The sequence below is a fragment of the Drosophila grimshawi genome, unplaced genomic scaffold (assembly GCF_018153295.1).
Source record: "Drosophila grimshawi isolate 15287-2541.00 unplaced genomic scaffold, ASM1815329v1 contig_44, whole genome shotgun sequence".
Classification (NCBI taxonomy): Eukaryota; Metazoa; Arthropoda; class Insecta; order Diptera; family Drosophilidae; genus Drosophila; species Drosophila grimshawi.
The window spans coordinates 20,284,443-20,307,079 of NW_025063240.1; the positions used below are offsets into that span (position 1 = coordinate 20,284,443).

The 22,637-nt window shown below is 41.4% G+C and overlaps 4 protein-coding genes and 3 non-coding genes across 8 annotated transcripts; 6 read left to right on the top strand and 1 right to left on the bottom strand.

The window, feature by feature from the left end:
- Positions 1-14,296: 14,296 nt before the first annotated feature.
- Positions 14,297-16,857, top strand: LOC6559013 (dynein axonemal intermediate chain 4). Its single transcript, XM_001983523.2, has 4 exons — positions 14,297-14,579; positions 14,797-16,232; positions 16,309-16,524; positions 16,583-16,857. The coding sequence occupies exons 1-4, from the start codon at positions 14,391-14,393 to the stop codon at positions 16,800-16,802; spliced, it is 2,061 nt and encodes a 686-aa protein (XP_001983559.1). The 5' UTR covers positions 14,297-14,390; the 3' UTR covers positions 16,803-16,857.
- Positions 16,858-17,287: 430 nt separating this feature from the next.
- Positions 17,288-18,872, top strand: LOC6559023 (ras-related protein Rab-34). Of its 2 annotated transcripts, XM_032741064.2 has the most exons (7): positions 17,288-17,463; positions 17,540-17,810; positions 17,966-18,067; positions 18,133-18,197; positions 18,262-18,395; positions 18,481-18,706; positions 18,765-18,872. In XM_032741064.2, exons 2-7 carry the CDS (start codon positions 17,563-17,565, stop codon positions 18,821-18,823), a joined length of 834 nt encoding a protein of 277 aa, XP_032596955.1. In that variant the 5' UTR covers positions 17,288-17,463; positions 17,540-17,562; the 3' UTR covers positions 18,824-18,872. The 2 variants fall into 2 exon arrangements, with proteins under 2 accessions (XP_032596955.1, XP_001983558.1); XM_001983522.3 differs by having other exon boundaries at positions 17,288-17,810.
- Positions 18,873-19,024: 152 nt separating this feature from the next.
- Positions 19,025-20,572, top strand: LOC6558988 (60S ribosomal protein L23a). Its single transcript, XM_001983521.2, has 3 exons — positions 19,025-19,127; positions 19,521-19,942; positions 20,010-20,572. The coding sequence occupies exons 1-3, from the start codon at positions 19,097-19,099 to the stop codon at positions 20,397-20,399; spliced, it is 843 nt and encodes a 280-aa protein (XP_001983557.1). The 5' UTR covers positions 19,025-19,096; the 3' UTR covers positions 20,400-20,572.
- Positions 20,573-20,794: 222 nt separating this feature from the next.
- Positions 20,795-20,892, top strand: LOC6571673. The gene has a single exon (XR_047400.2). It is a non-coding gene; the product is annotated as a small nucleolar RNA Me28S-Am2634 (small nucleolar RNA).
- A 126-nt stretch (positions 20,893-21,018) lies between these two features.
- LOC6571671 lies at positions 21,019-21,115 on the top strand. Its single transcript, XR_047399.2, has one exon. It is a non-coding gene; the product is annotated as a small nucleolar RNA Me28S-Am2634 (small nucleolar RNA).
- A 135-nt stretch (positions 21,116-21,250) lies between these two features.
- On the top strand, positions 21,251-21,346 carry LOC6571672. The gene has a single exon (XR_047398.2). It is a non-coding gene; the product is annotated as a small nucleolar RNA Me28S-Am2634 (small nucleolar RNA).
- Positions 21,347-21,512: 166 nt separating this feature from the next.
- On the bottom strand, positions 21,513-22,625 carry LOC6558972 (telomere length and silencing protein 1 homolog). Its single transcript, XM_001983520.3, has 3 exons — positions 22,445-22,625; positions 21,761-22,380; positions 21,513-21,701 (listed from the first exon to the last, which is right to left on the bottom strand). The coding sequence occupies exons 1-3, from the start codon at positions 22,567-22,569 to the stop codon at positions 21,544-21,546; spliced, it is 903 nt and encodes a 300-aa protein (XP_001983556.2). The 5' UTR covers positions 22,570-22,625; the 3' UTR covers positions 21,513-21,543.
- Positions 22,626-22,637: the final 12 nt, after the last annotated feature.

Here is a 22,637-nt window from a genome sequence, read left to right on the forward strand (position 1 = left end):
GACAGACCCTTTTCTTAACGAGAACTTTTCATTTTTAATTAAATGGCAACCGCAGATACTCTATGCCCATACTGTCTACCTCTCGCTCTCTCTCTCTCTCTCTCCCACTCTATGTCTGTCTATGCTTGCAGCAAACAGGAAACGTGGCTGTGGCAGGAAAAAGTTTTTTTTTTTTTGGAGTACCGCCTCCTACAATGAAGCTCAATTAGTTAAAGGCAGCGCGCGTTGCTCAATCAAAGGCCAAAAAACCAAAAGGAAATATTTCTCTGCACAAATCGTGCATTATTATTTGTTTGTTTGGGGCTGCTTATCAGCTAAGCCCTGGGACCGAACAAAAATAAACCCGAAACGCAGCTCAGATCATCAGCCCAAACGCACAGTGTGGCAAAAATCATCAGCACTTTCCGATTATTTAGTTTGCAGCACACAGAATGTGTTCGCATATGCTTAAAGCTGCTATAATTGTAGTTTATTGATTTAATTATGTTAAATACTTTTTGCTAGTAAATGGTTAATTGGTACCAATGTGCATAGTTCGAGGCAGGCGTAGGGGCAATTGCAGTCACGCATCTCACGATTGCGCTATTATATTCTCACCTTATGATGACTGACTTCGACTCCAACTGCAAAGCTGAACTTGCAGCTAAAACTCAAGCTAAAACTGAAGCTGCAGCTCAAGCCGTAGCTGCAGCTCAAGCTGTAGCTGCATCTGTAGTTGTAGCCAAGGGCGCAGGCAAGGGATGAAGCAGGCCGCAGACTGGGCGTAACTTTACATAGACGGAAATAAAAGTTGTAACATCAGCGAAGTTGTCGCAACAACCTTGGTAAACTTTTAATTATTATATAATATTTTATTTTGATATTATTCGACAAGCCCCCCTTTGTCAAATGCTAATTACGCCCCTGGCTGTAGCTGTAGCTATAGCCGGCGAGGCAATTGAAAAGCCGCAAACAATAATTGCAGTTGCCATGGCCCAGGCCGGAAAAAAAGCAATGCACGAGAACGCCCTAGAGCAAAGGGCTCAACTAGTTGAATACCCTGTAATAGGCAACCAAAAAGCAAGCCAAAGTGCTCCAAAAAATGTATACTAGTCAAATATATTTAAATAGACAACAAAGTACAAACAGGCACTTCACTTTAAGATCGCAAAAAAAAAAGTGAGGCAAGCATTCATTAAATTCCTTTCACCCATGCAACAAAGTGGCATTAATTCAACGCATAAACTTTCACCGAAATATTCGCATACAGGGTATCCACAAAAACCGCAGCAATTTCAGCACCGCGGCTCATCCTGTTTTGTTGCTGTGAAGCTCGCTGATAGACTGAGTTTAGTTGGGCTGTGTGTGGGGGGTTATTTTAGGGGGCTGGGGGGAGGCGAAGGGTTGGCGCGGTGCAAATTAGGCAAATTGTGTGCAATTTTTGTGCGCACATTTTTTGGTTTTTTTTTACATGTTTTGTTTTGCTTTCTTTTCGGGGGAAAAGGTAAAAAGGCAAGTTAAGGGGCTTAACCAACTCGATTGATTGTCTTTGCTCGTTTGGCTGGAGGTTTGAGAAAAGAAAAAACAAGAAATAAATCTTAAATATGCCGAAGATTGCATACTCTTGCAGGCCGTAGTCAGAATGCCAAGATTAAAATGGAAACTATAAGGTATAGCAGTCTGATCTTAAAGATTTTTAGTTCAAATGAAAAAAAAAAACAATGTAATTTAGGTATGGATATCGTGGTAAACAAACAAGTTTATTATATGGGAACTAATCTGTTAACCGATTGTTCCCATAGCAGCTATATGATACAGTGCCGACTTCGACTGATTGCAGCAAAAATAAAGCTTCAAAAATGAGGGATTAGTTTGCATAGAAACAGGCAGACAAACATATCGATATGGACTCTGCTGGCAATGCTAATCAAGACGTCTGCTTCAATGCGTTACAAGTTGCACGATAGAAGTAGAGTATCCTCTTCGGGGGCTCAACAAGATATTCGTTGCTAGTTGCACGTAACTGTAACTGTGCTAAGATTCGTTCGCTTTTCATAACCCACGCGAGTTCACGGGTTCAGCTCTGGGGTTCAGCACTTGTGTGTCATCCGCTATCCCCCTCTCACCCCTTTGTCCAGCCCCCCCTTGTACTGGCTCTGTTACTCTCCCCTCTGTTCCAATGCATTCTATGCCCCTTAGCCATTTTTAGTCGAGGAACAACAGCAGGACGACAACAACAACAAAACTGTGGATGAGGATGAAGCGGCTCCACATGCCCTCTCCTCACACAGACACTCCTTTTGCCTACCCACTGAAGCACCTTCATTAACATACCAGCTGCAGCAAGAAGAGAGAGAGAGACGGGGTAGTCGCAGCGAGTTGAGCCCGCCTATGGGTAAGGAATTTTTAGCTTCATGGCTTGGAATTTGCCCGTAATCCGATACAATTTAGCGGCTTAAAGCTTCTGCCTGCTTGACGCTCAAGTTTCTCATCATCTTTTGCTGCTGCTGCTGCTGCTGCCATTGCTGCTTACTATTTTCCGCCCCCCTAGCACCCCTCTCCCCATACAGATGCGCAGCGAGGCACGCGCTTGTTTCTTTTATCCGCCTTCGCTTTTGTTTCGCTTCGTTCGACAAGCATAGCTGGTTTATATTATGAGTGAGGTGAAGTGAAGTGAAGTGAGGGGAAGCTCAAGGGGGCTGAGGAAGGGAGTGGGCGGGGGGTTGTACAGCTGCCGCGATTAGTGATTAGATGCCACTTCAAAGGTCTCTTGCAAGCATTTACATTTAAAGCGAAAACTTGACACCGAAAATCCATCGAAGGTCACACAACATAAGAAGTTCAAGCATTTCAGAAAGTAGAAGTGCCAATTAAAATATTTATGTGGATATTTCAAAGTTGTCGTGATATGTGGCATATGTGTTCTTGATCTGCAATACTACACGAGGCAATATAGCCCTGACCAATCTGTCCGTCTGTCAGATTTATATACCCTAAACACATTAAAAGTGGTTAAGAATTGTATAATGCTTTGCAATAGTATATAACAGGCAGAAAGAACACATTCGTATAGATAATCAAGAAGATCAGGATCATAAGCTAAGATGATACGTTGATTTCAGAGACTATAAGAGCCAAAACTTCAAATTTGGAATGTAAGTTGTTGTAAACTTCTTCTTTTGCATAAAATACTATAGTTCATAGATAGATTTACTCTAAAATGTGTTATTCCATAGACCTCTCAACTCTATTTCTTGAACGTTTAGCTTTTTATAACGACCGCAGGCAATTCTATTTTGCTTGTTGTCATAATAATAATGGCCACCCATTGGGTCAACTGTGTCTACTTCTGCATCTCTGCATTTCGAAGTACCTTTCAGTTTCTGCATCTGTTTCCGTTTGCAAAACGCACATCTGCGCTCATAAAATATGCCAGGAAATCTGCTTTGTTTCATTGCTGCTGCTGATGTTACTGCTACTGTTTTACACCCGTGCAGCACTCAGAATAACACAAATCCAACTAGAAAACAAGAAAAATTATCAAAAATATAACCAAGACGACAGCAAGACACAGACAGAGAGGCAAGCAGAGTGACAGAGGCAGGCATACAAAATGCATGTTGCAAAGAATAACGAAAAATGAAATCTAAACAATTTGCGCTTACAACATTTGCTGGGGTTTGCTCGACAAGGATTACGTTATGTGTGTGTGCGGTGCAGGGGGTGGTTGAGGGGTAGGGGTAGGGTTACGTAAATGGGGCAACAGCAGAGCAGAGCTGTTGGATATTCTTTCAGCAGTAATTGTTTCCTACAACACGTAGCCAAGGATTGAGGCAGTAGCCATTAACTTGAATGCAATCCCCTTTCAGTAAGGGTTGTAATTATGAAGGATTTAAAGGGTGGGGCAATGGGGTGTGTGTTGCAGATTTGTGAAGCGTTCATCTACACTCAGTCGCTGCTGAGCCAAATTGACTGCACGGTGCACAGGTGTGTTTGTGGCAACATTTCAATATTTACTGTTTTACCTTTTTAATTTATGACTTTTCCATTCGACAAATTGTTAAATTTGCTGCAAACTTCGAATGCAATTTGATTTCATGTTTAAAGAGAGAGATGAAAATCAAATATTCACTGCATATTTGAATACGAAATCGAGTTGAGTTTGTGTACTCGGTTGCTTGCTAGCCAACCAGCATATTTGTATACGGCACACGCATATTTAACTAAAAAGACAAAGAAATTCACAAGATGCAAAACTTAAAACTTCGATTCGTAGTCAGAGAGCGCTCAATTGTGCAATTTATTTGCACAAGTATTTCTTATGCTCGACTTGAAAGTTGAATGCTGCAATAAAATAGAAACTTTGCACTTAACTGCCATTTCTTATAGAATTATTGATGTTTGATAGAATGAATGAATGATTTACAATCATATTTTTAAGCTATTTAAGTCACTTTCTTGTCTCTAGTTCCTAAATATGTTTTTCTTAGATTAAAAACTATCATAACTTTGGCGTTTTTTGCATGATATTCAATCCCAAGACTATTTCTTACTATTTTCCTAATGATTTGATTTTGAAACATCTCATTTATATTATAGATATTTACTGCTAAAATATACAAGTCTATAGCCTCAGCTTTCCACACTAATCAGCGCACTTAATGCTTCCTCCAGGAATCTGGAATACCTTCTGCTAGACACATTTATATCTCACAGATACTTTTAGTATATCCCTCCTCATTTTGTGAAGCCCAAACTCACTGGTAAATCAATACTTCCCGTATAAAATTGCAACTTCATTTCCTTAATGTACACAATTCAGAATTCACTTCATATTCATAAGCTCCAAACAACCCCCTGTTAAGTGAAAGATGACAACAAAATCTGAGCAGACAAAAAACACCTGCAGCAAGGCAAGTCAAGCTCTTAGCACAGGCCAAGGGCCTTGACAAAGCAAATGCCACTTGAGGCAAGTACAGATTCCCCATAGGGGCGTGTTGGAGGTGGGGAAGGGGGAGGAGAGTGAGGAGTGAGAACTGAGGAGTGAGGAGTAGCAACACTAATGTGCACATAAAATCAATACACACCATCGATAGCCAACAATTTGTAAGGCTTCAACGCTTTAAGGGTCCCCGCCACGGTAAGCCTGTCATTTTTTCAATTAAATTATCAAAATTACCAGGAAAGCCAGCAAAAGACGACTTCAAATGACGACAGCAACTTTAGCACGTGCTGTCACGCAAACGCAGGTGGGGAGGAGGGAAGCGGGGAGTGGGTGGGCTCGGGGAAGGGAGGCTCGACTTCCCATTCGTGACGTGTAGGGCCCTGTTTGCTACCTTCACCTTGGCTGCAATTAATTCAGTGTAACATAATCTTCACTCACAGGTTTTATATACGACACTAAATCAGTGTGGCATGAGGCAGGGACGGTGGCAGAAACTCAGGCAGTGGCAGTGGCAGTGGCAGAGACACACACAATGCGGAACGATACCGGTGTAGAGCGTGGATAAGCCCTGCTGTTGCCCTGCACTGATTTGCAAGCCCCAATTATGCGGGCATAAGGAAATTTAATGCGCTCTGCGTTAAATTTAATTAGTTCCATTTAAAGTACAACCAAAAAACAAAACAGTCAAAAAAACAGAAAATATCAGAAAAAAAAAACATGCAAAAAAGCTCAACTCGAGTGAGATGAACTACGACATACCCTGCATTCCGCTGTTAAATTTATATTCTATACATATTGAGATCAATATGAGTATAGATTGCGGGCTATAAGTTTGGTAATATTAATTAGATAATGTATTATAATTGTGGTTTACATTCCTATCGAAAATCTATATATATAAATGTTTGAAAATCGTAGGCAGTTATCGGTAAATAAAATTAACTAATTATTCCAAATGTACAATCTCTAGTCTCTAGTCTCCAGTCTCTGGCTCTTATAGAATTTGACATCCGCATGTCATGGTTAATTATTAAGGAGTCAGCGATGCTTGCCATTGCTTGGTGCTTTTGTTGCTTGATAAATTTGCACAAATCCATTAAACCCTTTTTAGCCATTCTGAATGGGTATAAAAACAGAAAACAGACAATAACAAGCGTATGGGGAATTCTTTCCGCATATTTGCACGCCAGCCGATAATTATCGCTGGAAATTCGGTCAGAGGTTGAGCCCAAAAAAAAAAAAAAGAGTAGAAGGAGAAGGAGAAGAAGCAACAACTGCTCCAAAGATGCCCCAGGCACGTTTCACATGCTTCGGCTTCATCTGCATGCGGCGATTGTCTTGTGAAACCCTTAAACACCTGATATACAACAGCAGTGGTGAGGGGAGGACAAGGAGGAGGATGAGGAGGAGTCGATACTTGAAGTTAAGCGCAGGTGGAGGCTGCCTTTGTGCGAAGATCGCTTTGCATCCACAATGCACATTGAAAATTGAACATTGTACGTTGCACATTGAACAGTGAACATTGAACATTGCACACGCACATTCATTGGCCATTTCATTTTCACTTTTGGAACATGCCCCACAGGGCTGCGAAGACAAATCACGGGGCGGTGATATTTCACAGTGATTTGTCGATTACGTGACTTTATTAGCAATCATACTTACAGCCATATAGCGATGGTATATCGTTTGCACTTAATTGTGAATTTACAAAACGCACTTCACTTTATCATCTTAACTTTCACACTTTACGTAATGAATATATGGGTACTGTCAGGTTTAATATAAAGAGAGCTAGAGGCATCAATAATCATATTTTAAAATGAAGCCAATGCAAGTTTAACAAGTGTTTCCTATATGTATTATTATTTTACATACTTGAGGCAAGCAAATATATTTCAATCCATATGTAAATCTATCCTAACAACTTACTACATATCAGCGTACAATTTAATTATATCACTTAGTAGTTTTCTTGATGGTTTTTCGTTTTACTACTTTAAATAAACTTTTCATTAACTCAAATTTGCCACGCTGTAATCTAACATTATAGTACAAATATGATTGAATTATTTAAGACTTAACAACAATTAATTAAAGTTTAGACATGCACAGTCACTTTTTGGGTCTTGTTCTACGGCTACAAGAGAAAACTGGCATTTTATGCAGCCCTATTTGAAGTGTGACCAATGCAAAAAGCAATGCATTCAACCGCTCTAACTTTTGTTGGTTATTTTTTTTATTTTTTTTGTAGCTTTCGGATGCATCGCGTCAATTCGCTTAAGTTTTCGACATGTTGCGCATGTGATGAAGATTAAGTAGAAAATAATTACGAGCTCGCTCGTTGTGTGCTGTGCTGTCTTGTGTTGTTGTATTGGGTTGTTTTGGGTTGCCCTTGCGGATCGCGATTACTTTGTGATATCGAGGGAGCCGCGTGTAATTACATAAATGGCTATGTCAGTGCGGTGACAGGTCGGCGTCATCGCAACTGTCAGTCAGTCAGTCAGACACACAGAGAGAGAGAAATAGGGAGACATGCAGGCAGTCTGTCATGGAGTCTCTCCGTCCATCAGTTGATCATCAATCGTGCGAACTTTCCAGATCCATTGGACCGCCCACTTGCCGACGATGCGGCCCCCAAAATAACCAAAGCGAAACACGTTATTTTTGTTGAGTATCACTTGCCACGCACATCTCTAGAGGAGCAGCGGCATAAGGCACAGCTACACTCAGCGTAAAAACTCTCAACTGCTTCAAAAGTAAATTACTCTTAACTTTACTCAAAACAAGCCTAAACTGAAATTTGACATACTTTTGGCGCCAAGGATTCCTCATTAATCATATTTGTAGAAATGCATTTCTTAATAATTTTAGAAAATATTTCTAAAAAATATAAAATAAAAACCATTCTTTTGAGCTTGTCGTTTTAGGCAGAGGTTCTCTAATTCTCAGATATTTTTGGCATATATTTAGAAATTGCGTCTAAAAACAAGATCAACTTTCTATTTATCAGTGCGATTTTTATTCTGAGTGTACGTTTAGGAAGTTGGGAACAGCTACAATACAAGTTGATTAATGATTTGAACTATGATCAAACGCTCAGATTTTGACATTGATTTTTCTGAGTGTACAGCGTGAGTTGTGCTTACCTGTTTACAGAGTTGCAGCCTCTGCACATAAATCGCAAAAATAAAAAGGGCCAAATCAGCGTGTGTAAGATATATTCAATGCACACACACTCACACACTCAAACACACACCCACAGTGACGCTGGGGGTTGGGGGGACGCGCCTGATTCCCCACGGTATGCCATAAATTTTAAAGTAATTTTCTCAAACCAACCTCGCATTATTTATGGGAAAATATTACGTAGCATATAAGCGAGCTGGCCCAAATACAAAACTGCGCCTGTTGCCAAGGCTAAGTTCGCCCAGTGGGGGGGCTGGGGCAGGGGGGTAGGATATAAACGCAGCCCGTTACAAATAGCACAAAAACTATGCCAAATAGAGTAATTAAATTAAAGTGTCATGATATACGAGAGTTCTACATATACAAACAGTCTGTGAGGAATCACAGCTAAGGATGCGCCCAGAGCTGAAAGCGAGCAACTTTCGCACAGTAATTTGCGCAGATTTGAGTTATTGACCAGAGTCTGAGCCAGGTCTGCTGTATGAGTGTGTGTGTGTGTGTAAGTGTGTGTGTGCAACAGGTCACGATTATCTGCATACGCAGCCGCCAATAATTTCAAAAATTGGCGCACTTAAAATCGGGTATCGGGGGTGGGTTGAGAAGTGAGGGGTACAAACATAATTTGAAAGTTATTTTGTTCGAGTCGAGAAATTATTGAGCAATATGCTGATCTGTAAAATCATAAATAAAAATATTTGTACTTAGGCTCTGCTCTTTTAGCGGCCTTCTCTCAATCTTGGCTCGGTCCTACTCCTCTACTTTCTGGCCATTTCGATAACTTTTATGTTATTAGGTGAGAGAGTTGCTTTCAGGCATCCTTTGCTTCGTTTGGCTGTTTGGTTGGCTTGCTTGGTTTGGCTGGTTGGTTGGTTGATGCCTGCGCCTGGGGCTTAACGATTGATAAAGTCTTTTTATTTACAAGCTGATAATGATGGTGTAGGCGCAGCAGCTTTTGGCATTGCGACGCTTTTTTCATATAATTTATGAGCAATTTGTGCGGCCAGCGAAACGCTGGCAAAGATGAGTCCCTCGCCGCATTATAAAGATACTGGCTTATTATGGGAGAATAGGTGCTGAGATTTGCCAGATTCGATGAAGGTAATAAGATTCCAAAGAAGTTTTACTTCAACCAGAGCTTATCATAGTCCACTACAACTATTCTGATAATGCTGTGGAATCGGTCTGGTCGAGTATTTAATACGCTGCTCAGCAGTCAAACTTTTTATTTTGAATTACCAAATTTCACCGTTCAATGCGTCACAACAATTTCGAAACAAGATCATAATACCCTCTACAAACCAAAAAAAAAAAAGTAGAAGACGAAAGTCGTAAAAATGTCACAACAAAATGCTGAACTCATTTTTATACGCATATCGGAGCATGGCTTTTACGAGACGCATAAAACATGCAACTTGATGGCGTTTAAGAAAAAGTAGAAGAACAAACAAAAAAAAAACAGAAGACTCAAGACACGAACTAATAACAAGAATGCCTAAATGCAGCGCATAGGCCCCAAAACGTAAAGTGTCCTCAAGTAGATAGAGTGACAGAGAGAGAGAGAGAGCGAAAAAAGATAATATAGCGCAAGGCAGAGGCTGTTTCACTCCCACCTAAGCCGATTATGCGCCACAACTTTTGGATATGGCTAGGGGAAAAGAAGATCATAAAAATGTCGCTTGGGCAGGCAAACGATCTACTAGAATCGTGTTAAGTGTGCGCTGGGGGAGGGGACTCGGCTGAGTGGAAGGGGGATTGGGGTAAGAGCGGTGTCGATGTCATTGCTGCCTGTCTGCCTGTTTGTTTGTTTGTTTGTTTGTTTTCTCTGTTGTTGTTGTTGTTGGGTTTTGTGTCGGTGCTGATGAGTGTCATTAACATCAAATTACCACAAGTCAAAGTCATGTTGGACCAAAAATAAAGAGACCGATCTTCACTAGAAAAGGAGACGCGCGACAGTTAGTTTAAAATAAAAAAGAAGAAGAGAAATTAAACAGTAAAACAGAAATGAAAACCACAACACTGTGGTCCAAACATGTTCAAGCCTCAAAGCAAATCCAAACTGACACTTGAACACCCGGCGAAGTGAAAGAGTGATCACTGTACAGAGAATGCGCAGATAATTAGATATATCGTACACATACATATTCACATACGTAGAGGTAGTTAACACTCAAGAGATATTACTAAAGAGTATTATGCTTATCTTAATCGAGAAAAAACGCCGATCTTAAGCATGCAAGTGCAGACAACTCCATAACCATAAATTTCATATTGTTTTTATGAAAGCTTTATGATGTTGTAGTCCGATCCATATCTGAAGATCATAATATTTCTCATATTGGCTACTTTTCTATTGGATCTATTGGTAAACAAAAAAGGTATTCAATCATCTTTCTTTTCCTTCAAATACTCATCTGTCCACAGATTATTCCTATCGCAGCTATAGGATATAGTGTATGGTGTATGGTATAGTGTACCTGAGGAAGTCGTTTGCATAGAAACATAGAGACAGACTAATCGAACTGACTATATCGACTATGAGTGATGTTAATCAAGAATATATAGACCGATCGAAACAGTCTCCTTTAATGCATTACACACGTCAAGCCAACATAATAGTGCCTTCTAAAATGACATAAAAACAGGAACTAAGACTGAAAATTTCCATACAACCCACGCAACTCGAGCTCGTAATAAATGGCTCCACCTGTTTCAACTCTAAGACACGCTCTTCCCATATACCCTGTGCCTGTTAGAGATGTGTAGAAAGGGTATCATGTCAAGGTGTTGATCTAACTTTAATTGGATTAACTCCATTTTTATTTCAAATCGATAAATATCGTCGATACATTTTATAGTAGTAGATATTAGACATTTTATCAGCAGTCGCATAATTATATTTTATATTTAAATTTTTAGATTTCTGGCATATAATTAAGCTGCAAACGTACAGAGAATCTGCCATTCGATCACTCTCAACCAGACACGATTCTTACTGTTTTTAATAGATTGATCTGGTGAACGTATCTAAATCGTAAGCCGACTAAGCATTATGCATAATTATGTTAAGCACGGCAAACTCATTCATAAATCTTTTTGGCAAACAGTTAGTCTCCACCAAGACACCAAAACACGAACGAAACCCACCCAAGCTGAGCTGAAGCAGTTCAGGCAACCAGGAGGTGGTGTAGAATCAGAACTGAAAGCCAATATTTACATACAAGATATTATTCATTAGGGGCTCAATGGGTTTTTGTGAGCTGAGCTTGCTTCACGCAACATCTTTTGTAGGTGATAAAATTTGATAGTAATTTATTATGCAGCGAAACGCTCGAGACTCGCTGAGAGAAGACCTGCGATTGGAGGAGCCTTATTATTATATTGCTTTGGTTTGGTTTGGTTTGGTTTCGTTTCGGTTTATGGGTTTTGTGTTTGGCGTTTGGGGTTTGGGGTTTGCGAACGATATCACAAAATGAAATCAATAAACCAGTCAATAAAAACAGAAACCGAAACAATTTTAAGATGCAAATTATGCAAATGAGACGCACGGATTTCATGTACAGCAATAAAAAAGCCCCAAAAATTAAAAATAAAATAAACAAAACTAAAATCACATTTTTCTCTTACACAACTTTTCGATTTTTAAACAAATAAGTTGAGGCGCCGCGTGGGCGAACGTTTTGAAAGGGGCGTGGCTGGATAGATTTGTCAAATAAATAATTAAATAGATATGGCAAACTTACGTCGGCGCTGTGGCAACGATGATGAACTTGTTGTTGTTGTCGTCGTTGTTGCTAGTTCGCCTTGGGGTCGACAGAGTCGCTTCCAAAGCAACATTTTTGGAGATACACCGATGCTGATAAGACAACAACTGTGTGAATGCGGGCGACGATTGCAAAATCTTGTTTACATTTGACACACGCCGTCACATTAATTAATTAATTAACAACTCGCGGCAATTTGCATAAAATTAACATATCGCTCAAAAAGTGTTTGGATAACAACTTCAAATGGCGCCCAGGGCTGCAGTAGCAGCAGTGGCAGCAGCAGCAACCGAGCTGCGCACGCGTCAGGAACAGGAGTCAGTTTCGGAATTGGAATCGGAGACGAACTTGGCGCACGTGCCGCTGTTTCAAATGCAACTGTGACGCGCACGAAATCGAAAAAGAGTGAAAAGCGTAGACGACGACAATATCAACGCTAGCGGAGACAGCGATGCCGGCAGCAACAGCAACAGCAGCAGCAGGTGTCAGCGCTGCCACAGTTGGTTACAAAATGTGTGCTTAATCTGCGGCGGCGTAGTATCAAAGTGAGCTTTTTTATGTTATTTTTGCGCCCTCGCTTTGCGATGAGTTTCCGCAAAAAGCTCTCGATTTTTAGTGTGTACTTCCGTTAAGCCGGCCACTTCTGCGCTTCACGACGGTTAATTAACGAATAAAAGTCGGTTTTGTGCGCATGGCTTAAATGTGCGGCGGCACTGCTGGAAAGAAAAAAATCAAAAATAAAACAAAAACAAAACAAGACTGAAACAAAATCAGAAAAATGAAAAAAGAAAATATGTTACACCCAACGACGATGACGATGACGGCGACTGCAGCGTCGACGCTGGCGTTGGCAGCGCCCAAGCGCACATTGGGGCCAGGTCAGTGGAAGCATAAAACAGGTGTAAAAGCGATCTCAATGAAAAGTAAAACGGTTCACAGACACGGACAGGCCAGCTCTCTGTCTGTCTGTGTGTTTGTGCGTGTGATGAACTTGTAGCTGTTAAATTTTACGATTTTCTGGGTGTGGACAATTAGATGTTCGTAAAACTCAGTGAACGCTTAAAATCTTGATCATTTTTCTTTTCTGTGTTATGCATAATTTTCAAGCTTGCCCGCATTTTAATTTTTACTGTGGAATGATAACTACGAATAACTAAAATATTAAATAAGCAATATTATTAATTAAATATTAAATAAGCAAAACTTTAAAAATACATTTCGTGGGTGTTAATCGCGCAAAAGCACTGTGCGCGCAGCGCTGTCGAAGTCGACAGCAACGCATCCGCCATGTTGTTGGTTTTTGTGCCAAAATGTGTAACAAGCTGGGCGCTTTTTGTTGTCTGCTCTTTCGCCCGTGCAAAAGTTCATAATGCACGCAAAGCGTTTCTTTTCTGCACTTTTTTTTGCTGTTTACTTGCACATTTATTGCTTTACGCTTGACGCGTTTCTCGTTGCTGCTGCTGCTGACCAACATGCAATGCGACGTTTTGGCCCTGATGCGGAAAACTTCTTCTCATTCTTCTTCTTTCCCGCGCTTGACTGTTGTCTATTTGACATATTGCACTTGCTGCGCTGCCAACGTTAAAGTCGGCTGCGTCGCTGCCGCTGCTGCTGTTCATTAAGCGAATCAACGTAGCGAAGCATAAAGGCAAATTAACATAAGACAACTTCTTTTTCGACTTCTGCTGTGGCGGAATTAAAGACCCTTTCTATTGCAACACATACACACACACACACATTTACATATGTATGTGTATGTGTACAGCACAAGTAAATTGCTTTTCGTGTGCGTCTAATTGCTATACAAATTTTAAACGAAACTTGGTATTTTTTGTTGTTTTTTTGTGACAGGTCATAGCACTGCTTCTTCTTCCTCTGTTATTGTATGAGTTGTTATTATTACTACTGCACAGGTCGCGGAAGCTTCGCCATTCACAATAGACAATTTCGTCTGCACTCTGTGTGTATGTGTGCGTCTGTGAACCATGCAATCATCATCATCATAATCTTAATTCACTAGCGTTGGGTATTATCACTGAGTTATGGCATTCGCTATATCCTAAGAACGACATTCTTACGAGTAACATACAATATTATCACTAGACAGGATTTGTGGCAATCTTTTTACATCGCAATGAAAGTTTTGGTAATCAACGTTCATTGCAGTTCTCGATTATAAGTAAGTTATTAAACAGCTTTTCTATCAATGGTAACATTGCACGGTTGGTGCACACATTGTAAATTTATTGAAGAGCATTTAAGCTTCTACTTGCCACAAATAAATGTTATGGTTGTTGCCTTGCGCTTGCGTGCTTTCAAATTGCTTTAAATTATGAATATTTATATGTGCAGATGCGCAACAATATGGAGCACTACCGTGTGGTAACCACACACGTTGGCTTGTGGCATTTGCTTGTCGTGTGGCAACGATGCGTTGCCATGTTAACAATATTACACAAATTGTTTGAGTAGCTCAAAATAATAAAGCCATCAAAAGCTTTTGTTAAGCAGTTAAAATGTCGCGCTTATTGAATAAGGATTATCGGTCAGCTGATTTCCAGCAGCTCAGTCAGCTGATCAAAGCTCATCCGCTGATGAAGAAAACAACAACAACGGAACAGCAGCAACAGCTGCAAAAGCTTCGCACTCCCGAATATCGCACCAAATGTGTGATGAGAGCTTCGCTTGATGATATTGCTCTGGGTGTAAGTATGAGACGAAGGATGGCAGATGAACGAGAGAGAAAGGGAGAGAGAGAGAGGTGGACATCTACTTTTTAAATTGTCAAAAACTAGCGGGAATAAACTGTTTTCTGTAACTGTTTTCCAGCACTCGGAAACTTTTCAGAAATTTATTTCTTAATAATCTTACTCAGTGCAAACATATCACCCAAAAGTCATCCAGCCATCGATTTCCTCATAGATCAACCTGTACAAGTTGCACTTGACCGCTGAGAAGTCCGCACCGAAAACGGAGACAATTAGCTTTGCTGCCGCTCCTCAAAGTGCACGGCAAAGTGGGAAGCCGAGTGCTACGCCCTTTATTAAGGTACTGTTGCGCAAGACGCCCATTGTAATCCTGTTCGAACGTTGCAGCATGACCGCGGAGGCGGACACCGAGGAGGGTCGCCATGTCCAGGCGGATAATCAGCGCTACGAGGAGCTGCTCTCCGGCACGGATAAAACCCGACGCACCATCGATGCGGATACGCAAACGATGACGGCTCTCATGAAATCGAGGTTGATGAACACGGAACGATTGCGTACGGATAATGTGGCATCGTATGTGTCCAATTTTGAGATGTTCGATACGTACAAGGATCTGCAGGCCTCGACAAAGAGTGTGGAGGTGCAGGGTGCCCAGAAAATGGAGGTGACCACCTATAAAGTTGATGGCATCGATCAATTTGTCGCCATCAATAAGTTGCCCAGCTTTCGGGTCGCTCTCATGCTGACCATGCGCATCCTCGCCAGCAACGTTTTTGAACCACAACAGCGACGTTTTCGCAATATGACACCACCTGATCCGCTGGCCGAAGATGTCAAGTTCAAGTATCGTTTGCGACTACTTTGGCGATTGAGTGCTCCCTCGTCCAATTTCGGCGTGCAGCAGGCGGTGACTTCTGTCTGCTTCTGCCCCAGCAATGGAGACATCCTGGCCGTCTCCTATGGCATCTATACGTGTGCCCGGTCTGCGCGTAGCCCGAGCTGTGGCTATGTCTATGTGTGGAACATTAAGAATCCCGTGAATCCGGAACGTTGCTACGACTACGGGGTGGCCGTGGTTACGGTTCAATTCTCACCAGTGGTTCCACAACTACTGGCAATTGGCCTCCACAATGGCGACATTGAGGTGAGGGATATCTCCCGGCCGGATCAACCGCCGCTGGCCATTTCGCAGCGCAGCAGCTCACCTCACTTTGAGCCCGTTACGTCCATCAAATGGATTCCGCGCAGCGATGGCGATGTTTCAACGGGTGCTGAAATTACGCCGTTTCTGGCTGCCTCCCAAGCAGGCGCCATAACCAAATATCAACTGATTAACAGTCCACATCTGTTGGGCTTCGAGCATCAGCGTTTCCAGCGTGCCGAGGAGGAGCTGGAGGGGATTCCGCTGCAGCGTCCGTCTCAGATAGTGCCGCTGCTTGCCAATCGACATCCGCAGTGTCTCGAACTGGTGCTGGATCCAGTGCAGACAGATCTCTACTATGTGCTCACCGACGAGGGCACACTCTACAAGTGCTCCACAAACTATCCGCTGCAGCATCTGGAGCTGCGACAGGTGCACGAGACTACCGCGGTCTGCATGGATTTCTCACCCTGGTCCCCCAAACTATATCTCACCTGTGGCAGCGATTGGTAAGCTATCAGAAAGAATAGAGTCTTAAATGAAAGAAAGTTGTACAATTTCTAAAATTCTCTTTCTTTCTCCTAGGTGCATTCGCATTTGGTTAACTGGCATCCTCTTGCCGCTAATCACGCTCCATCATCACCTGTCGCCGGTTCACTGCGCCCGCTGGAGTCGCACTCATTCCACAATCTTGGTCTCCCTCAGTCTTAACACCGTTGACATCTGGGATCTGAGGAATAGCACACTCAAACCCGTCTCATCGACTACAATTGATGCCAAGATTGACTATACGACCTTCTGGTAAGTGGATCCTTTATTATTCTGTGACCAATTCCTCATCCAATCATTGTAATCTCAGTTTTACGCACTGTGGTCGCTGTTTGGCGGTGGGCAACGAGGCTGGTCATCTGCTGATGTTGGCCTTTGAGGATATGCCCTTTCAGCCTCATTTCCAATACAGGCAACTCAAGCGGGCCCTTTTCAAGGCTTTGGCTTTGGATCCCGAACTGCTGGAACAGGCTAAGAGCGTGGGTTATTTTGGCTATCCTGGCGGCAATTCTAAAACAAATACTCAATAAAATTTAACTGGAACACAAATAAAATATAAATATAAAATTATATATTTTGAATCGTCTTTAGATGCAATAAACTTGTCCAAAATCTTTGAAACATGTTAAGAAGTTTATTCTTGATAGAGCACTTGAAATTGTTGTCTTAGCACCTTAGACTACCATTATTAATAGTTCATCTTTAGATTAAAAATGCATTTACATTTAGAAACATGGTTTTTGATTTGAGTTCGTGTAAAACTTTCATACCTATTACTGGTAGATATCTACTTGTGAACACTTTCAAATTTTCTACAGACACCAATTTGGCAAAGCTGACCCCATTTTCATGTATATTTTTACAAATAGCTGTTAAAAGTTTACTCCAAAATATATTTTATAAGCAAGTCTTTAAATTTCATTTTGTTAAACATTTCTTAAAGGTAAACTTAGGAAAACATTAGCCCAGCTCAATGAATTTCCCTGCGTGCCAGCCCAAAACTCAACCACAACCCAACTAATTTCGCAATTCAAATATTTAATCCAGCTCTGTTCCACTTTGCTATCGCTGCTAACCCCAATTGAGAGCTGCCCTTATCAGAGAGTATGCATAAATACATATACAATTTAAAGCACACACACCTGGAGAACGCCTTGAGAACACAACGATAACCACCAAGTTCAAGTCGAGGTTTGTGGTTTGCTTCTCTTTTTGTGTTTTCCGATTTTCCGCCTGTGGGTTTTTCCTCCAATCGCTCGTATTTCAGTCGTAAGTGAAACGTTGTTGAGAATGCCCCAACTGATCCGTCAGAATCTGTTGTTGCCGGCGCCGCCAACGGTGACCCTGCACGATCCGCGGACTCATCTGCGACGGCTTCCACCTGCCTACAGCAACGCCCAGACCCCCTTCAGTCGAGACAAGGATTTTGCGCCACAGTTACGATATCAGCTGGAGTTGCCACGCAAGCCCAAGCTGCGACCCTGCAAGGTCATCTTTGTGGGTGACTGTGCCGTGGGCAAAACAGCCATCGTCAATCGGTGAGTGATCCGCCCTCCTCTCTGCACTCACAAAAAGTCGCTCTTACTTTTAGAAATCTGCATCAAGAGTTCCTCAACTTATTGCTGAGAAAGATAGCAAGTTGTATATTTTCCATTTCTATTTTGTTTTCATTGAAGAATTCGTATAATTCTAGCTTCTGCTTTGATAAGTTCCAGTGCAACTATAAAGCAACAATTGGCGTCGACTTTGAGCTGGAGAACTTTAACATTTTGGGTCACAATTTCAGTCTGGAAATGTAATTAAATATAAACGAAAAGTGTGATTTTTAAGCATATACTTTTTGTTTGAGTGTACTTGCAGGTGGGACACAGCTGGCCAGGAGCGGTTCAAGTGCATAGCGGGCGCCTACTATCGCAACGCTAGTGGTGAGCATATCATAGGCAATCCTATGGTTTCTTTCATCACACTTCATATTCTGCCTCATTTTAGTCATTGTAGCCACCTATGATATGTCCAAGCGGGAGACTCTGGACTCCGCCAAAAAGTGGCTTTCCAGCGCATTAAACTACAACACTGCGCAAAAACCCATAATATTTCTAGTGGGCACAAAATCAGATCTCTTGGTGAGTGGTGTACATTGTTCAATCGCTTAAAATATACTATTATTATAATACTATTTATATACTATATTCATTAACTTCCTTCCAGACAAAAGAGGAATTTATGAGAATGGAGCGTATTGCTGGCGTTGCAGCTGCAGAATTAGGGGCTGAATATTGGTCGTTATCAGCGCGTTCGGGTTTTAAAATCACAGAGTTTTTTCAACGCTTAGCAGCACTGGCTTTTGAAAAGGCCGCGCAGCAGCAGCTAAAAACATTTAAGAGTACAACACAGGAGCAGACAAAACAAACATCGGAAAAGTCGCAAAGATTTGGTGAGCCTTATTTTAAATGCACACAAATTTAATTACTAACTCGCATTTTCTTTTATAGATTTACGCAGTTATTTTAGCAGTCGCTCTGGCAAGCAGAAAAGTGGATGTGCTTGTTGACAGTCTTTTTTAATGGATTTTGACTAATATGAACATTTATTTTAAAATTTACCGCATTCAAATAAACGCTTTAAAAAAAAGGGCTGTCACCTATGATTATTTTTTCCAGTGCTGCCACACAGTCATATGTGTTGTTGGCGTTGCCATTTACAACGCAACCCTGTGCGAGCGTTGCCACCCGCACACCATCTGGCCACGCCACTGTCAGATTTGGCTTCCGCCGCTTTGACAACTGCCCCTCAGTTTTCCTTTTCATTTCTTTTTCTCGTAGAAATGCCACCTAAAAAGCCAACCGAGAAGTCCGGTAAGCATTTTTCATATAAAAATGCCATAAAAATGTGTGAATTAAACACCAAACGCTAAACTAATACATGGCCAATGTGCAGCAACGTGTAGAAATGTGTGAAAGCAAGAATTTCTAGCAAAAATAATGCCAAATATGTAGCCATGTTTGCGCCACGTGCGGCAAAAACAATAAAAAATGTGTATGCCATAAATGCAGTGTGTGCCTGTGTGTGTGACACACTCATGAAATATATGAAATACTTAAAATGTGTATAAAATGTGCACTTCAAGTGACTCAATTGAAATCAGTTTTCAACACTGCTCGAAGCGTTGTGCGCTCGTTTTTAACCTCACTTCTAGTTGCAGCTGTCTGTGTTTATTAGTGTTAAATATTTTATTTATTTATTTATAGCTAAGCCCGGCGATAAGAAGCCCGAGGCAAAGAAGCCTGCGGCAGCACCCGCTGCTGCTGCTGCTGCTAAGAAGGATGCGCCAGCTGCTGCTGCTAAACCAGCTGCGGCTGCTGCACCCAAAAAGGCTGCCGCTGCTCCGGCTAAGAAGCCCGCTGCTGCTGCTGGCGCCAAGAAGCCCGCAACGGCTGCTGCCAAGAAGCCCGTGCTGAAGAAGACGGTGAGCAAACCGAAGGCCAAGGATCTGAAGAAGAAACTGGGCGCTGGCAAGAAGCCACAATCGGTGCTGGCCAAGTTGTCGGCTAAGGCTCGTGCCGCCACCAAGGGCAAGAAGCCCGCTGCCAAGGCAGGTGCCAAGCCCACAAAGGGCACGGCCAAGGCCAAGGCAGTTGCCCTGCTCAACGCCAAGAAGATGCAGGTTAAGGTGAGTCTCAGGAATATATATATATATTAAAATTTAAACTAATAATTTATCCATCTGTTTGCAATAGGTCATCAAGGGCGCCTTTGGCACCCGCACCCGCAAGATTCGCACCAATGTGCACTTCCGTCGTCCGACGACGCTGAAGCTGCCCCGCAATCCCAAATACCCAAGGAAATCGGTGCCCACCAGGAATCGCATGGATGCATACAACATCATCAAGTATCCACTGACCACGGAAGCAGCAATGAAGAAGATCGAGGACAACAACACTTTGGTCTTCCTCACACATCTGCGCGCCAATAAGAATCATGTGCGTGCCGCCGTCCGCAAACTGTACGACATTAAGGTGGCTAAGGTTAACATTCTGATCCGGCCCGATGGTCAGAAGAAGGCTTATGTGCGCCTGGCGCGTGACTACGATGCTCTCGATATCGCCAACAAGATCGGCATCATATAAGCAACTGGAAATGCAAACCGGAACATCGCGTTTTACATTTTCACTATAGGATTTTTTTCTATAAACAACAAAATATTAATTAAAATCTATGACACGCTACAGCGAAGATGAACGTTTGCAATGTTGTCTCTGGGTATAATAAAAACAAAAAACCACTCAAAAAAAACAATGAATTGGTTTGTTTTTGGTTTTCGTATATTTCTTAATCTTATTTCAGACATTTTTCAGCAAAAACGAACAACTTGGCAAACTAGAAAGGTAAATTTTAAACTTCTCTTAAGTAATTTTCTTTGTAATTAATCAATTATGTTTTTGTCTGTTATATTTTTCAGTTTTTTACGGTTCCGATATCCGATTATCTTAACAAGGTGTGTAATTTATTGTTTTAACAATTTTTTTTAATAAATTCTGATGATATTTTAGAGTAGGAATCTCATTGAGCTTCAGTCATTCGTTGCCATGAAATCAAACATCTCTCACTGAACAATGAACTTATTCCAAGTACGGCTTATTTGAAATATATACTTTACTAATTAAAATTTTTACTTTGTACTTTTCAGTTTTGAACAGAAAGCAGCCGTTTATTGTCTATAAGGTGTGTATATCTTATGGATATCATTGTTATTTATAATGATGATATTTTAGAGTAGGAATCTCATTGAGCTTCAGTCATTCGTTGCCATGAAATTAAACATCTCTAACTGAACTTTATAAATATTATAGCATTATAGTTTTACTAAGACTTCAACTAATCCAAAGTTTTTGATTTTCTTTTCCAGTTTGAAGCAGGAATGCAGAATCAGTCGTATATGCTCTATAAGGTGTGTATATTTTATCATTTTAAAATCCTCTACATATTATTATGATGATATTATAGAGTAGGAATCTCATTGAGCTTCAGTCATTCGTTGCCATGAAATTAAACATCTCTAACTGATAAAAGTGCTTTAGTTGTAGTCGAAACACTTAAAAAAAAACAATTTTAACTAATTTATGTATAATTCGTCTACTTTCAGCCATCGAAAACTTGACTTTCTGAGAATCCCCTCTGGGTTTAAACCGGAAGCAACTGCTTTTCTTCTTCACATGTGCATTTAACAAATAAAAGTCTAATTTTTTTCCATATACAAAATTTGATGTTTTTTTAATATCTGCGAAATTGTTTGCGGAACTTGTCATAATGGTAATCATCTGTGGCACGCTTGACGCCATTTGGATTTGTTTGATGTTGCGCAGATTTGTTCTTGGCTTCCTTATCTTCCCTTTTGCGTCGCCGCTGCTCATTGCTGTCCTCGATGTTGACTGGAAAACAGCAGCAAGGATTAGGATTAAGTTTAGATTTGCTAGATTGAGCAACTTACAGCGATTGTGTTGCATAAAGTTTACAGCCATGTTGGTGGGCACAAATTGCGAGGGTCCATCCTTCTTGTTCTTGGCATCCTGGAGCAGCTTCTGCTTGGCATCCTCCGTTGCCTCAATGTTCCGTATCTTAGCATGGATGCCCAGATCTACTTCTGGTATGCCATTTAGCATCTGATTCGACAACATTTCCTCGGATCTGTGCGACGACGACTGTCGCAAATGATCGGGCAATGCGTAGAGAGCCGCATCCTCGGGCGTTAAATATTTATGGGCATCGCCATCATCAGCATTATCAGTACTGTCATCGGCTCCGCCACCTTTGCGCTTCTGGAGCTCTTGCTCGATGTATTTCATCATTTCCTCGTCTTCGTCTCGCTTATTTGTTTCGGCTGAGAACTGTGTACCGATGCCCACATCGTAGGCATCTTCAGGTTCCTTCATTTTGCCAGATTTCAGTGTCTGCATATTGACCAGACCGCCCATTTTCACATTGAACGGATCCTTGATGGCCAGCTCCTCCTCCGGCGCCACTTTCTTGCCCAGTGCCAGGCCCACAAGGCTGACGCCGTTGGGACGCTGTCGCAAACGTTGGCGCTCCTTGATTTCGTCCAGAGTGAGCCTTGTTAAAAGAGACGGATTCGATTTGAAGCCAAAATATATGCATAATTATATTTATTATTTACTGTTCCTCCTTTTCGCCGTCATCAGAATTCTTGCGTTGACGTAGATTTTTGCGGGATGATTTCTTAAAAACTACAGTTGTAGGTTTCTCAGCTTCGTCATTCTCAACTTTATCGTCAGTCTGCATATTTTATTTTTGCTGCAGCGTTGTTTTAAAAAAAATAATGCAAAATGCAACTTTTGTTTACAATTCGC